Source organism: Malus sylvestris, chromosome 16 (assembly GCF_916048215.2).
Source record: "Malus sylvestris chromosome 16, drMalSylv7.2, whole genome shotgun sequence".
NCBI classification, from domain to species: domain Eukaryota; kingdom Viridiplantae; phylum Streptophyta; class Magnoliopsida; order Rosales; family Rosaceae; genus Malus; species Malus sylvestris.
Genome location: NC_062275.1, coordinates 10,456,105 through 10,473,560, shown reverse-complemented (window position 1 = coordinate 10,473,560; position 17,456 = coordinate 10,456,105). Strand labels below are relative to the sequence as shown.

The 17,456-nt window shown below is 39.1% G+C and overlaps 1 protein-coding gene and 1 pseudogene across 1 annotated transcript; both read left to right on the top strand.

Annotated features, from left to right (window-relative positions):
- Window positions 1-298: 298 nt before the first annotated feature.
- Window positions 299-6,085, top strand: LOC126609091 (1-Cys peroxiredoxin-like; annotated as a pseudogene).
- Window positions 6,086-14,138: 8,053 nt separating this feature from the next.
- Window positions 14,139-16,039, top strand: LOC126606498 (uncharacterized). The gene is made up of 2 exons (XM_050273885.1): window positions 14,139-15,213; window positions 15,823-16,039. Exons 1-2 carry the CDS (start codon window positions 14,283-14,285, stop codon window positions 15,942-15,944), a joined length of 1,053 nt encoding a protein of 350 aa, XP_050129842.1. The 5' UTR covers window positions 14,139-14,282; the 3' UTR covers window positions 15,945-16,039.
- Window positions 16,040-17,456: the final 1,417 nt, after the last annotated feature.

The following is a 17,456-nucleotide window of genomic DNA, read 5'->3' as shown; positions in this document are numbered from 1 at the left end:
TTGGTGTTTTTTTTTTTAAGCACATCACTCCCAAACCACCCCAAAATGGTCTGATTACAAGATGGTGCCGACCTTGAAAGTCGACGACGAACAGATGGTTAATTCTTCAAATCATGGCAAAAGCCGAACCTGACGCTTTTGTTTCTCCAACGGACTTAGCTCCGCAGTTGTTGACCACAAACCCAATTTCAGCTCCGACTTTAACCTGGTCCCCGACAGTTGGGGTGGGTACGTGTACCCCCGAATTGCGACCATGGCCAGCGCCTACCCTTAGCTCGAAGAGATTAAACTCAAGAGGATGGTCGTCACCGACGAGACCTTGGAGCTGATTGCCAAGTCTTTCAAGAATTTCAAGCTCCTCGTGCTTTTGTCCTGTGAGGGGTTCAATACTGACGGGTTCGCCGCAATGAGCATATGGGCCACACTCTGAATCTGGGGAAAAAAAGAGTGGGAATAATCAAGTACGGATATGTTTCTTGTGCTCTGTTATGGATTATCCAGTCAGTTTTTCTTTTCTGGTCTTTCTCCCCCGGTCGTCCCCCTCCTCCGTCGCCCCCTCCTCCGGCATCGTCTTCTTCTTGTTTCCCTTCTCTTTTTCTGGTATTTTTCTCAGGCAGACACAGAGACCGACGAGGGTGGATGGAGGGTCAGCGGGCAGTTTTGTTTCAATGCCAGTGAATTGGCTGCAACGCCATGTTTTCCGAGGACGACAATCCCAAAGGCTCTTGTCAATACCATGATTCGGGACCTATATTTCATGATGGGATTAAAGAGTGGAGTTGTTGCAAGCAAACAAGTCATGATTTCACCTTATTTTTAGAATTACCAGGGTGTAAGACAGGTAAACACACAACAGAGAAACTAGTATTGGCGAAGCCGAAGCCTAAGGATCCTGTTCCTGTTCCTACTACAGCTCCTGCTACTAATGCATCGTCAAAGCAGTCCTGCTCTAGGTGTCGCCAGGGTTTCTTTTGTTCTGACCATGAAATTGCTAACACGGAGAAAAGAGCAAAAGTTGCAGCTGCTATTGGAAATCCAGCTGTAGGTTATAATGCCAATTATGGGAATTTTAAAAGTTGCAGGGAGTGGGAGAATGGACCAATTGCTCCAAGACTTTGACTACTTTTCCACCGCCTCTATTTTATCCACGAAGAACCAGCAACATAATAATTAAAGTGGAAAGCAAATGCAAAGCAAAGTAAAAGAGCAAAGCAGAAAGCATGGTTACCCTTTCAACATGAGATCTGCGGTGGAAAAGAGCAAAGCAGAAAGCATGGCTACCCACTGAGATAATTACAAAAGCAGAAAAGAAAAGAGAAAAGCAAAAGCAAGGAATAAACACCCCACCAGAATGATGTAATTTATTATCTTTCGGAAACATCTGTATAAACCCCATCAGAGGGTAAAAAAAAAAGAAAAAAAAAACGACAAAGCCCAAAATAAATGGGCTGGCATGTTGTGGAAGGCGAATGCCCATAAGCCCAAAATAGCACCAACAAGGTGATTAAAAGTACGCCCAGTACTCCAAAATTATTCCGACAACCTGCTGCTATTACCACAAACCAGGTGATTAAAAGTACGCCTGGTATTCCAAAATTATTCGGCAACCCGCCGCTATTACCACCAACCAGGTGATGTAATGTACAACCCGTACTCTAAATATCATTTGGCAACTAGCCATTCATGCCACCAACCAGGTGATGAAATGTACAACCCGTACTCTAATATCATTTAGCAACTAGCCATTCATGCCACCAACTAGGTGATGAAATGTACAACCCGTACTCTCCTTCATGCCACCAACCAGGTGATCAAAAGTACGCCCAGTACTTCAAATTATACATGAGCATTACTCATGTCAATCTACATAAACATTTATGAGCATCACTCATACCAATCATACATAAACATTCATGAGCATCACTCATGTCAACATCCATGAGCATCACTCATGTCAATCAACATAAACATTCATGAGCATTGCTCATGTCAATCAGCTTTAAAAGCTTCATTTACAAAAGCTCTAGCTTCAAAAGCTTCATTTACAGAGCTCCAGCTTCAAAGTTTCACTTGCAAAGCTTCACCTACAAAACTTTAGTGCAAGGTATACAAATATCGCCTCCGAACAACCGCCACTTCAGCCCATACATGGATTCAATTTGAAGTCTCCAGCCAACATACTCTATTGACCGAAGACTTGGGGGACTACAATATGTACCATATATTGGGCCTCAACTGGGTCTCATGAAAATACTTGGGGGACTTAGCCCATTATCTATGTACTGATGAGCGAGTCCTTATTCTATAAAAGGGACTCCATCACTTTCATTAGAGAGCACTCATGAAAATACTTGGGAGACTTAGCCCATTATCTATGTACTGAGGAGTGAGCCCTTATTCTATAAAATGGACTCCCTCACTTTCATTAGAGAGCACTCATGAAAAATACTTGGGAGACTCTAGCCCATCATTCATGTATTGAGGAGCGAGCCCTTATTCTATAAAAGGGACTCCCTCACCTTCAATGCCACAAGCCGAGCCAACCAAGGCAACATAAGCCACAAACCGAGCAACCTCGCAGCATGTGCTACTTCTAGTTGAGCATCATTTCAGATTGAGCACCGCCTCATATCGAACATCAGTTCAAGACAACATCTAGTTACTTCGGCTCACACATGGACTGAATTTAAAGTCTCCAGCCAAAAGACTCGCTTGACTGAAGACTTGGGGGACTACTGTTTATACCATATTTAGGGCCTCGTATTTAGATCTCGTACAAATACTTGGAGGACTTAAATGTAATTATGTGATAAAGGAAGGGGCAAATATGTAATAAGTGATGAGTCCTTATTCTATAAAAGGACCCCTCACCCTCACAATTAGGAGAGACCAATCTCTTAGGCCAATTCCTAAGGCTCTTCACCCCTCTGAAAGCTCTCACTCTCAGAGCTCTCTCTCCCTCACTTCTCAGAGAAATATAATACAATCAGTGTGAACGTAGCCCAAAACTTGGGGTGAACCACGATACATCTTGTGTTATTTACATTTCTTGCAGATTCACGGTCGGATTTACGTTGTTCCAAGACCTTCGGTTTTATGCATCAACAAAAGCAAAAAGTAATAGGAATATAAAATGTTGACGTGGCTTAACCGTGACCACACAAAATAGGAAGGGATGCGAAGAGTATGGAAATGGTAGGGCAGACAATCCACATCCTCGTCTTTCCACAATATACAGAGAGTTGCATTTTCAGTTAGCATCTATTACTGTTACTACTTGAGAAGATACCATGACTCACCATTGGAGACACAATCCCAAACCTTGAAGCTGAAAGCACCCATGGAAAGATCAAGCTCTACCACTATTTCGATGACAACGGGGCCATCATTTTCTCTCACCCCAGTAATTACAAATAATTGAATATCAGAGCACAAAAAAAAACAAGACTACAAAATAATAAGAATATTATTAAACAAATGAGAATGTCGAAACAGCTACTGTAATACCCTAAAAAAATTTAAAATATATGATTATGTGGATTTTTTTTTTTTTGAAAGTGAAATGCCTATATTTGGTTAATGTAATTTTATGAGGATGTATTTTATCCTCGTATATTTTATTGTATTTCTTGACATATCTGGATAGAGGATGATTCCACGAGCGCATATGCGAAAGTCGTTTGCAAGTCTAGATTATAACGATATAGTTACAAACATTTGAAGTTGTTTTGCTAAACTATAGTTTTAAATTAATTAAACTCCCACTAAGTGGGAGTGAGAAACAATCAAGGGCTTGGTTTCGGCCCAATCAATTAAAAGGGTGATGAGACCAATCAGATTAGGGAGAGGAAGGCAAGAACCAATCAGGGAAGAAGGAAATGAGGGAAATGAGATAAGAAGAATGAGGGGGAAGAACCGGGTCACCCTCAGACCCGCACCTTCGACCTATTTCCTCCATAATTTTCGATAGTTTTCCATTGGATTTTCCACGAATTGGACCAAGCCACCACTCCCAAACATCATCTAGCTCTTCCCTTTTCCTTTTCCACCCCAGATTTAGAAGAAAATTGTTGTAAATGGGTAGAAAACCGTCAGTGGGTGCAATGGGTTCATACGAGAAATCCCAAAATCCTGAAGCTATTCCCACCAATTACCATCACCATTAGACTCCCCATGAGGCCTTGAACAAAGCTCAAGCCTTGGTTGGGGCAGCGGAGCACCGGAGGTGGCGGATCGAGGTCACCCAATTTCTAAGGTTTTGGTGGTTAATGGTCAAATTCAGGTATTTTCAGGCCAAAATAGACCTCGGCCTAGGTATGAAAAATGTTCCTCTCCTTGAGTTGTACATTCTTGCAAAATTTGAAATTTTTTGGAAATAGTTGAAATTTTCTGATGAGTCGTGGAGGTCGATCGCGACGCACTGCGGCACATGCGGCGGCTCGTGACCAGTGAGTCAACGCTACCATTTTATGCGTATTTCGATATTATGAAACCATATTTGATATGCATTTGGTATGATTCACTTGTTTGAACCTAGTTAGTGATTATTAGTCACTTGAATGATTTTCGGAAATGAGTTAGAAATTGAATTTGTGAACTACGAATGGCTTGATCAAATCCCGAATGATTGAACCTACTTTGATGCCAAGTTGAATATCAGAGTGCGGAACAAACAAGATTACAAAATAATAAGAATATTATTAAACAAATGAGAATGTCGGAACGACTGCAAAACCCTAAGATGCTACATTGTGACTAACTTATTCTCTAATGAATAACAAAGCAACCTATTTATAATACACTAACCATAATCTCTAACAAAACCTAATTTTAACGGGCTGAGCCCAAATCCTAAATCTATTATTTTCCAACACAAATTAGTGCCTTAATTAATCATGTAACGTTTCTTCTTAATTTGGTTGATGATGTCACAATTATTTGGTTTGCTTATGTATGTATGTATAGGCGATTTCACGCCCGTTTGCACAACAGAGCTTAGGAAGATGGCCAAGTACTCCCGAAAGTTTCAAGAAAAGGGAGTGAAGTTTATAGGTCTATCATGGGACGATCTGCCTTCGTATCTTAGATATGGCTCAGCCAAAAAATAACCCTTGCGCGAGCCTTATTTTTTTAGTAAAGTAAAGCTTTGGCTCCCACTAAAGAAATGGATCAAAAAAAGGGGGGACTTCTGCAACTAGCTATGCCACCCAAACCAACTGAGGGAAGTCGCATCTGTCCCATCGCAAGCCTTTGGTGGATTACTGCCGTAGTTGGAGGGAGTTACAGTTCCGATTCCATTTGAATGAGCATTCCTACCAATTCCATTTTGTGAGTGGATTAAGGACATCAAAGCCTACAACGTACGTTTTAATTTCTATTTTTACTTGACACGATAATTGAGACTAGTAAGTTCAGTACTCGTTTTTAGTATTGTGTGTTCACAAGAAAGAACGTTGAATTCACTACTTTGTAATATTTTTTTTGGTATGTAATATATGCATGAGATGTACACTTTCAAATGTGTTATGTTATGTAGTCCGGTGCAAGGTGGATTACCCGATTTTAGCAGATTTGAACTGAAAGATCATCGAGCAACTTAACATGGGAATGACTATTTGGGAAACCAAGTTCCCTCTTGCGTTCTTCATATTAGAGGCCCTGATAAGAAGGTACTTTGGTATATATTTTAATTTTTTTTTAAACGATATTATTTACACTAAGTAACTTAACTTGATGATTTAAAGCGTACTGATATGTGTGTTTTTCTTTTATTATTAAGGGGTTTGGAATATGTGTATTAGGTCTAAATTTTGGGGTTGATTAACTTTTTTGGTTATAGGTGAAATTGAGTTTTATGTACCCAGCTAGCACTGGGCAGAACATGGAGGAGGTGATGAGGGTGTTGGAGTCATTGCAGAAGGCGAACAAGCACAAGGTTGCAACCCTGACGAACTGGAAACGAGGGGATCCTGTGGTCATTTCACCCTTGGTGTCTCAGGACGAGGCCAAAAAGAGGTTCCCTCCGAGCTACAAGACCGTGAACCTCCCATCCAAGAAGAAGTACCTTGGCTTCACACATGTTTGATATAGTGTTGAACATTGTGGGGAAATCTATAAGAATGGAGCAATTATGTGTCTTTTGTTTGTGACTAGTGTCTATACTGTTGATGCACAAAACCAGAGGGTTTTAGAACAACGTAAATCCGACCGTGTATCATGCAAACGCCCAATAACATAAATATGTATTGTGGTTCACCTCAATGTTTGGGCTACGTCCATACTGATGTTGATTGTATTTCTCTGTATGGATGTATGGATTACAAGTGTGAGGGGGAGTCCCCCAAATAAAGAGAGAGTTTGAGAGAGTTTCTCTGTTTGTGAGTGATAGGAGCATATTTATGCGACTGAGTTAGCTTGTTCTCATGCATTTATGTTGTTATTTCTTAGTTAATTATGTATTTTAAGCTATTTTCGTGTGTTTGTAGGTCCATAAGCCTTATGAAGCAATACGATGCATTTGGTGCATTTTGGAGCAGTTTTGGGCTTGGAATGAATAACACATGCATGGAGCAAGGTGGATGGACGAAATTGAAGACTAAAGAGGCTAGGAATGTGTTAAAGAGAAAGAAGAATTAATGTAAAAAGGACAAAAAGCTCAGCCACAAAGGGGTGTCACTCCACCATTCACCTTTCCAGCATTGTCGTGCACCACCATTCCACCTCCCTTTCCTTTCTTTACCATGTGCACAATCATTCATGTTCCCTAGCTGCAACACCATTACATTTTACCCCCATGCTTTGCATCATCACTTCACTTTCACCTTTGAATCATTTCAAACACCACTCATTGCACTCAATTGTTACATCATTCCTTGTTCCCTCCATCATTTCAGATTTCATGCATCATTACATTGAATCATTGCACTCAATTGCTACACCATTCCTTGTTCCCTCTATCATTTCAGATTTCAAGCATCATTGCACTCAATTGCTACACCACTCCATGTTCCCCTCCATTGCCATGCACTTCCTCTATAAAAGGAAGTGTGTGTAACAGAAATTTAGTTCATACTTTGTTAGATCATTCACTCCCATTTCAACACAACCTTCATCCAAACACATCCATTCATCTTCACATCCATTCCTCCATACAAACAAACCTTCAAACATTCATCAACACCTTGTGCCGTAGCAAAGGAAGGGAGGGAAAGTGCTTGGACGTGCTTGTTGTCCAACTTGGATCATTGGAGCGTTTAGGTGTTTTCTTTCTTTTGTTTCTAATGTTTAAATTCATTTCCTTTCGTTTTGTTGTAAATATGAGTGGCTAAACCCCTCTTGGCTAGGGGTGATTTCAAAGCCATGACTATGTGTGCAATATAATTTGATAAATTCCAGTTATGAACTCTTGAATCGTGAATGCAATTGGCTTAACTATTTGATTGATAATTTATTTGTATTTGTTAATTAAGGGTTGACACTTAATTGGCATGCATAAATCTGTTGCTAGAATATAAGGAAGTTTCACATAATCGTTACAAACTTATATTCACATGTAGTGAAGGTCGCTTATAAACGATCGCGTTAAGTTCAATTCCTAGCATGAGTGACATGATGTCATAGTTGCAAGTGCTTTGTCAATGCTTATGATTTTCATTAAATGTAATGATCTTTGATTGTATCTCTATTATGATGTCATGTAGGGAACTTTAGAAGAATGTTTTGGGTTGTCGAATGATGTCATCCAATCCAATAAAACAAGGAAAATCTGAGAGTTAACTAGTGATGTCACGATTAATTTGGAGCATTGTCGTTCATAATTCAATGAAGTAGTAACTGGAAAATGAGTTGTTTGCAAACATATCATGTGCGGAGAAAAAGCCTCTAGCTATCCCATCCATCATCTTATTTCTCAAATTTGTTTTACAATCTGTCTAGTTTTTCATATTTGTTTGTTTGTTTCAACTTCATCCAAAACTCAATCCCCTTTTACTTTAGTGTGTCTAATTAGTTAGAATCTGTTTTAATTTGTGTTTTTAAATGTTTTGATTCAAGTAAAAGTCAATTTTCGTCCAAAGTCATTCCTAGTGTCTAGTTTAAGTTTATGTAGTTGTTTTAAGCTGTTTTGAATATTTTAAGTTTGCTTTGAGTATTGTGAGTCTTGTTAAATATTTTTAAGTTTAGTTTTATGTTTTTAAGTCAGTTTAGAGGTTATTAGCAAGCCCTCCTAATCCCCGATCCAGAACGATCCCTACTTATACTTATACTACAGTTGTCAAAAAGGGTTAAATTTGTGTTTTAAGATAATTTTCACATCAGTGAGCCTTGTGGCTTCTGTATGTGAGAATAAAGCTTGAGGATTGTGAGGGTGAGGATACCATTTTATAGACTAAGGGCTCCTCCTCTTTTACATAAATCATGGGCTTAATGTCTGGAAGCCCAAGTAATGAGACCCAATATAATATGGTACCAACAGTAGTCCCCCAAGCCTTCAATCAAGAGTCTTTTGGCTGGAGACTTGAAATTCAGTCCATATGTGGGCCGAAATAACTAGATGTCGTCTATAACTGATATTCGATATGAGGCAGTGCTCAATGTGAAATGATGCTCAACTATAAGTAACACATGTTGCGAGGCTGCTCGGCTTGTGGCTTATGTTGCCTTGGTTGGCTCGGCTTATGGCATTGAAGGTGAGGGAGTCTCTTTTATAGAATAAAGGCTCGTTCCTCAATACATAAATGATGGGCTAGAGTTAATGCTCGTGGCGAGGCGGTTGCTCAGCAGGCGGCGATACTCTCTAATGATGGTGAGTGAGGGAGTCCCTTTTATAGAATAAGGGCTCGCTCCTCAATACATAAGTGATGGGCTAAGAGTCTCTCTCTAATGAAGGTGAGGGAGTCCTTTTTATAAAATAAGGGTTTGCTCCTCAGTACATAAATAATGGGCTAAGTCCCCAAAGTATTTTTCATGAGGCCCAGTTGCGGAAGTCCAATATATGATACATAGTGTAGTCCCCCAAGTCTTCAGTCAATAGAGTCTGTTGGCTGGAGACTTCAAATTCAATCCATGTATGGGCCGAAGTGGCGGTTGGTCGAATGCGGTCTTTGTATACCATGCACTGAAGCTTTGTAGGTGAAGCTTTGAAAGTGAAGTTTTATAGCTGGAGTTTTTGTAAATGAAGCTTTGAAGTCGGAGCTTTGTAAACAAAGCTTTCGAAGCTGGAGCTCTGTAAATGAAGCTTTCGAAGTTGGAGCTCTATAAATGAAGTTTTCGAAGCTAAAGCTCTATAAATGAAGCTTTCGAAGCTGATTGACATTGAGTGATGCTCATGAATGTTTATGTTGATTGACATGAGTGATGCTCATGGATGTTGACATGAGTGATGCTTATGAATGTTTATGTATGATTGACATGAGTGATGTTCATGTATCGTTTTTTTTTTTTTTTAGGACAGGTTGTAATTTTTGATCACCTAATTGGTGATAATAACGGCAGGCTACTGAATAATGTTAGAGTACTAGACGTACTTTTGATCACCTAGTTGGTGATAATAGCGGTAGGTTGCAGAATAATTTTGGAGTACTAGACGTACTTTTGATCACCTTATTGGTGATAATAGAGGGTGAACCTTAAGTGGAGGGATGGAGGTTGGAGTTTGAAGCCATAGGGCCTGGCTCTTTTGGGCATATGGGTCTTCGCCCTCCACATAACATTCCAACCTACTATTTTGGGCTTGTCGACATTTTGCCTTTTTTTTTTTGGCATGCTGCCTTTTTTTTTATTTATGATTACCCTTTGGTGGGATTATACAGATGTCTCCAAAAGATAAGAAAAGTAAATCACATCATTCAAAAAAGCTACTGGGACTTGGCAACAATGAGATTTCTCCCTTCACATCAACCTCAGCGGTCCAGCTGTTGGAGGAAACCTTCACCTTGTTCCCGTGGCTTTTTTCAGAAAATGGGCAGAGAACATGCACTCCCTTGATGAAAGTTTCATTGTTGGTGGGCATCTTCTTTGGTGGTCGACAAAAGCTATCGATCCTGATAATAAATTTATTATATTTTCAGACAATGGAGTGGGTGGGCAGCCATGCTTTCCACAACCATGCTTTCTACTTCATGTCTCGGCTTTTCTCCATCTCCAGACATCTTTTTTCTTTTTCTATTATTTTCCTCCCTTTTTTCTTTTTCTGCTGCATTGCAGGTTTACAGCATGTTGATTTGCCAGTTCATCAATTATGGGGTGGAGCAGTTGGAAATCTCCGAGGGCAGAGTGCTATACAGCTGGTTCGAGTTAAACCACAAATATTCAGGATTCTTGAGACCTCCGATGGTTGTTGAAATCCATGGCACTCCAGCGAGATAACGACGGAAAATCTCTGATCTTGACCGCCGATTGTAGCTGGGTGGCTCAGGATCGGTGAGTTGACCGACGTGTTTAAGTGTTCTCGAAGGTTCGTCACCATTGCTGTGAGGGGTGGTGACCTTGATCTTATGCTCCAGCCCTCGGGCTATAAGCACCGAGTTCAAGTTCTGCATTACTTGGACTAGAGCTGTTAGGTCCAATAGGTTTGGGTCATTCTCATCGTTTCTTGTGGCAGCACCAGTTGTTAAGTATTCGTTTCCTACGGCAATGACAGTGATGGAAATGGCAGGATGCGAGTGGCAAACCACTCGTCAGCGGCAGCCATTTCCGTGATGATGTTAGGGACATGGTTGTTTTCCACAGCGACAATGAGGTCGATCCTGGTGTTGGACAAGGCCTGAAGGATTTCAGGGTTTGTAAAGAGATTGTCATTGGTTTGGTGAGGTGGCAGACTGCCATTTGAAGATAACCGAAATTTGAGTAGTCTTCCTCCGAGTCATCATCCACCATGTTTTTTTTTATCTCCCGTGGGTAACTCTGCAACGCTGTCACTCTTCCTCTCAAACAGCATCAGCTCGAGCATCTTTTAATCTGTAGCTACGGTTTATCTTCTCGAATCAGTTCATTGGACTGAGTCTAAGTGTCTGCCATGATTGTCTTTGTATCGATGGTAGTGTCGTGTTGCTGCGGTTGCTGCTCGGTGTTGATAAGATTCTCCATGTCTCTCATCTTCCTCCTCACCACATTGGTAACCAATACGGCGGCGGTGCCAAGTGTCCAGACCCAGAGGATTTTCAAGCCCGGACTCAACTCTCTTGGCATTTTCTATTCTACTTTCTACTTTCTGCTTTTGGTTTTGCTCGAGAGTTGATTTTGGCGAGTGTTTAGTGAGGATGAAGTGGTGGTGGTTTAGAGAGAAGGCTGGACATAACCATATCTTCGAATGAAATGAAATGAAAGGATTTCTGAAAAAGCCCAAAGATGGAGGTTTTGGGTTCTTGGGTTGTGCAGATTCACGGTGGTGAGATGAAAAAAATGAAAGAGAATCGTCATAGCTTTTCGTGTCGATTCCCACAGACGGCGCCAAATGTTGATGCACAAAACCGGAAGGTCTTGGAACAACGTAAATCCGACCGTGAATCATGTAAACGCCTAAAAACACAAAGATGTATTGTGGTTCACCCCAATGTTTGGGCTACGTCCACACTAATGTTGATTGTATTTCTCTGTATGAAAGTATGGATTACAAGTGTGATGGGGAGTCCCCCAGAGAAAGAGAGAGTTTGGGAGAGTTTCTCTGTTTGTGAGCCTTATGGCTTCTGTATGTGAGGATGAGACTTGAGGATTATGAGGGTGAGGATGCCCTTTTATAGACTAAGGGCTCCTCCCCTTTTACATAAATCATGGGCTCAATGTCTGGAAGCCCAAGTAAAAAGGCCCATTATAATATGGTACCAACAAGTACTACAGTATATGAGCGATATATCATGCGTGGATCGATTATGTATTAAGAATTTTATTTGATAATTGTGGATTTTTTATACCAACGATTAAGGGTGGGCATCGCATGGGTTGGTTGGGTTTAGACATCATTCTGTTTGATCAACCTAACTTGCTTGGGCTCAAATAGTTCAATCTCATTTTCTCCCAAGAAAATGTGGAAACCTATCCATCCAAATCATTCTCAAGTGGGTTGGGTGAGTGTTATTGCGGTGAGAAGTAAAAGTGCAATAGTCAGGTCAAGCTCAGAGTTAAGTTAAAATGGAGATTTGATTAAATTCTGGCAACCTTTTGATAAGTAATTTTATATGGAAGTAGCAAAAAGTGGGGATAGCTCAGTTGGAAGAGTGTCAGACTGAAGATCTGAAGGTCATGTGTTTGATCCACCTTCACCGTATTTCTGCTTTTTGTTTTATTTCAATCGTTGCTTATTTGAGGCTCAAATGAATTTAAAAAAAAAAAACTAATGAAAATAGTTTGAAAACTTTGAGTTTTAACGATAATGACAAAATAAAGGGTAAAGTGAATGGTACCATGATTGATTTTTTAGTGTAAAAATGTGGTTTTTCGTTAAAGTGAACAGTATCAGGAGTTTTTCGTTAAAGTTCCTTTAAAAAATTTCAACATTCTAAACCCCTATGCATTCAATTCAGTTAAGGTGGTTTCAATCAAACGAAACCAATCAAATTTCATTTTTATTCGATTTGGCTCAAGATTACACGTTTCTAGTGTTAACATTAAAATTAAACCAAATCATTCATATGGATTTGATTTGTCGTTTTGTGTTATGAATGAATCTCTCATTGATGATAAATAGATCTTGTATACGAAACCAATCAAACTACATTTTTATTTGATTTGGCTCAAGATTACATGTTTCAAGTGTTAAAATTGAAATTGAACCAATCATTCATATGGATTGGATTTGTCGGTTTGTGTTATGAATGAATCTCACATTGATGAGAGAATCGGATCTTGTATAAGCTTATGAGTAGTGGGGTTACTTCTCATATTATCAATTAATTTTATAGATGAAATTCAACTTCATTAGTTTGAATAGTTCTTATAACACCCTACACGTCGTGCCTTAACCTAAAAGAAACTTTTCAGTGTACCAGAAACATGGCTTGGCGCATCAAGTGTCATAAGTCATAATATAAGTGGTTGAAATTTTTTTTTTCAAGTTAGGAATAACGGCTCTGTTATGAAAGAACAGACAGACTACGCTCATTCCTTTATGAGTGGTTTTGGGAGATTAGGGTCCCCCCTTATATTCTCCCTCCATTTGCGGAGATGGGCTGCCGACGTCTTCGAAGGGATATCCAAATCGTAAGACATTATTACCTTCGCGCTACTGGACTATAGTTTTGTTATTTTCAAAGAGTGCGTTAAATAATATCGAAATACTTGACAAGTCTGTTTTAAATTGGCAAGTTGCAAATATTTAGTTAGAAACCTGATTATGAGTTATTAAATGGTAAAATGAATAAAAACTATCAATTTGAGCTGTTTCTAAAGGGCCTAACGAATTCATAATTAGAATTAGAAGATCTCTTTTGATTGATTATTTTATCCCATTGTAATATTTTAGATCGTTGACTGTATCCAATTATTTATACAATGACACTTGATTTACCGGACTGACACACTGATCTATCTAAAGGATTAATGGCCAAACTCAACCTCTCAATATAACCAATCATTATTATGGTGTACTTAGTTATAAATTCTATCTTAGAAATATAGTTTAAATGATGGTATAACTAGAAGATAATGTTAGAAAGATTAAAATTTGAAATCAAATTTGCAAATCAAATGATGTGTCATCAATAAAAAATAAGAACGTTAATCAACGTTAAAGTAATAATCCAATCATCATTAACCACATCATTTGGTTTGCAAATTTAGTAAATTTAGTTTATTTGACATTATCCATAAATAGATGATAAAAATAACATTTATGCATTAAAAATCTCGGGTTTAGATCCTCTCCGGATCCCCTCACTGGGGATCCTGGTGATCAATACATAGTAACCGTTCATCAAAGATCGTGCATCTATAATTTTTTATTTTTTTATATTTTTCACATAAAACGAGATTACTTTACTTTTGAAAATATAAAAATATTCAATTATCTTTGATAAACGGTTGCTATGCATTGATCCGCGATTCCCTGTATCCGGAGAGGATCTAAATCCAAAAATCTCAACACCTCGGGGAATCCCAACACTGATATATCACTGGAGCCACTGATTTCTTCCCTGTTTTTCAACTTGTGGATCCCATCACAGCCTGTCTAAAGGTCCAAAAGGTGTCCTAAATTATGGAGTAAATTCCGGCCAGTTTATCACTCTCTTTACACATTAGGCCTTCTTACACTGCCACAGTAACTAATTTTTCATTTCTCACACACGAACATGTGGTGGTCTCAGTCAAAACCACTCATCACCACCGTCAACCTCCTCCTCCTATCCCTCCACCTCCACCTCCTCCCCACCCCCACTCTCTCCCAATGCCGCACCTCCTGCGGCCCCATCCCCATACACTACCCTTTCGCCCTTGATGACGGCTGTGGCGCGCCCCAGTTCCGCCACATGTTCAACTGCTCTACCGACCTCTTCTTCGCCACCCCATCCGGAAACTACAAAGTCCAGTCCATAAACTACGACAAGAAAACCATGGTCGTCTACGACCCCGCCATGTCCACCTGCTCCATCCTCCAGCCCCACCACGACTTCCTCATGACCCCAATCCAGTCCGCCATTATCCCGCCCACCTCCGACACCGTCTTCGCCCTCCTCAACTGCTCCGTCGACTCCCCTGTCCTCAACCACTACAAGTTTCTCTGCTTCAACTTCTCCGGCCACTCCTGTGACGAGCTCTACGACTCCTGCAACGCTTTTCGGATTTTCCGTTCCGGTTCCGGATTGGCTACTCCTACCCCCAGTCCCGGAGGATTTTTAACCAACGGTACTATCCCCAGTCCCGGAGGATTTTTAACCAACGGTACTACCCCCAGTCCCGGAGGATTTCTAACCAACGGTACTCCTCCTCCTGCTGCTGCTACTACGACTACTTCTCCGCCGTGTTGTTTTACGGGGTACGATACGGTGAAGTTCATGAGCATGAATATATTGGACTGCACGCATTATACTAGCGTGACGAATACGGACGGATTGAAAGGGTTAGGACCGCCAGATTGGGTTTACGGGATTAAGCTGAGCTTCGCGGTGCCGGATACCGGGTGTGAGAGGTGTGCGCAGTCCGGTGGGACTTGTGGGTTTGATACCGAGACTGAAGGGTCTCTCTGCCTCTGCTCAACTTCCTCTAATTTCACTAGACAATGTGGTAGGTTGATATATCAACTTTTATAAATCTCGATATGTTTATATTATTAGAAGAACAATACTTTGTTACTCAAAGATGAGTAAAAACTCATACTCAAAATTCTTAGTATTTTAATTACAAAGCTTTATGCTTATAATCATAACAGTTCATACTATGAATCATACTGTAAAGATCATTTCTGCAAAAAATAAATTGAAACTAAGGCTGTTTAGTCAATCTATTGTAGCAAATACATAGACGATTTGTAATGCTTTTACCAATACCGTTCATTTATTTTTAAACAGGTTGATGACTAAATGACCTTAATTTTAATTGATTTTTTGCATATACGATTTGTATAGGTTGATTTATAATATGAATGGTTCTGATTATAAACATGAACTTCTATAAATTGATAACGAACAATTTTGAGAAATTTGAAGCAGGAGTTCATACTAATCTTTAAGTAGTTAAGTATTGTTCTTATTAGATTGTGAATTTGGATCGTTTATTTAATTAGTTAGTAATTAATTTAAACAATAATCCAGGTTCACAGCATCTGCAATATTTTTCGTTGCATTAGTTGCTTGAATTTTACTTCTTGCGGCTAATTTTGGCTTGATTTTTCAGGTGCAGGCAGTTTTTCAGCGGTAGGACGGGACTGTTCTCCCAATATACCATTCCAAGCATTCTTTGTGATTTTGGGGGCGTTGTTAGTCTTTTTGCATGAGTTTAGGATGCCGAATTTGTGATGGTGTTAGTGTTAATCTTTTGTTTAATTATCTTTGACCCTTTTGAGGGTTTGTCGACAATGTTCTCCATGCAATCTCTAAATTTTGTGACAAAAGTTAGTCTCCAATTCCATCTATAAATTATTCAACCTTGTAGTAGTTAGTAATTCTATTTATTAATTACAAAATACAACATTTTGTAAGTTGATATAAGAAATCTTTGGCGAAAATGTTTAAAGACATCTTAATCTCGAATATTATATTTTTTATAAATTAATTGTTTACTCTGACAAAAGAAGAGGCCCACACATACTCGTACTTGTTTCACATGCCTACATAAAGGACTCCAAAACTTTCTTATATGTGACATGTAATGAGTTTCAATATCTTTTAAGCATCAATGCAGAACATTCATTTTTCAATGCAAGATACTCTCGAGTACTACTCAAATTCACAACCCTAGTAGCTAGGGGTGGGTTCAAAAAACCGAAAACCGAAAAAAACGAAAACCAAACCGAACCGAAACCGAAAAAACCGAACCGAACGAAAAAACTGAACCGAATTGAAAAAACCGAACCGAACCGAATTCTTTTGGTTTGGTTCGGTTTTAGTGATCTAGAAACCGAACCAAACCGAACCGAACCGAATTAATTAAATTAAATTTTTTATTTAATTATTTGTTTTGGGTATTATTTTCTAAACCCAATTTGTAAGTTAAAATGTGCTAACCCAATGTGTTGCCAAACTTTAAGCTCAAAATATTAAAAAAAGGCCTATAAAAACTCTAAACCCTAACCTATTATTTCTCCCCCATATAAGGTTCCGGAACCAAACCTCTTCCCGAAGTACCTACATCCATCTCCATAGCACTGTCTACTTCTGCGCCAGCTTTCTTTTCTAAATCTACTCTCATATAACATGTAACATAATCCATAAACATTTATTTCGGGTAGATTACTTGGGTAATTTGTGATGGAAAAGAATCCAACACACACTAAATAAATCCACCCACGCATTACCTTTACTAATCAAGTTGTCAACATGCAGTTACAAGCAAACAACACTGATCTTTGAACAACATCATACAATTTAACTTTTCTAAGTCATTTGTACGATTTTTGTGTGATTTTTGTGTTGTTAGGTTGTTAGTTTGGACTTTGAAAGACTTGATTGATGATTTTAGTTCAACTTTAAATGTTTATTTTCATTGTCTTTGATTCTAGTTAGAATGTTTATGTTATGATTGTGTTGGATATGTTAAAATTTAAAATTTCAATGTTTTTCATTTTTTGAAAAAAAATAAAAACAAAAAACCGAAACCGAACCGAAAAAAAACGGAACCGAAAAAAACCGAAAAAAATTTGAACCGAACCGAACCGAACCGAAATTTCGGTTTGGTTTCGGTTTTGGCAAAAAACCGAACCGATTTAAACCGAACCCACCCCTACTAGTAGCCATATGCTTGAATGAAGTTGGATGACTTTGACATTTGATGGTGAAGGATATGATGTAAAACAACTAATTTAACATCAA

What these genes read in the sequence shown, in the direction of transcription:
- LOC126606498 (XM_050273885.1), top strand. Translation starts at nt 14,283, where the DNA reads ATGTGGTGGTCTCAGTCAAAACCACTCATCACCACCGTCAACCTCCTC. An exon ending in TAATTTCACTAGACAATGTG is followed by an intron (nt 15,214 to 15,822) that starts GTAGGTTGATAT and finishes TTGATTTTTCAG; the next exon opens with GTGCAGGCAGTTTTTCAGCG.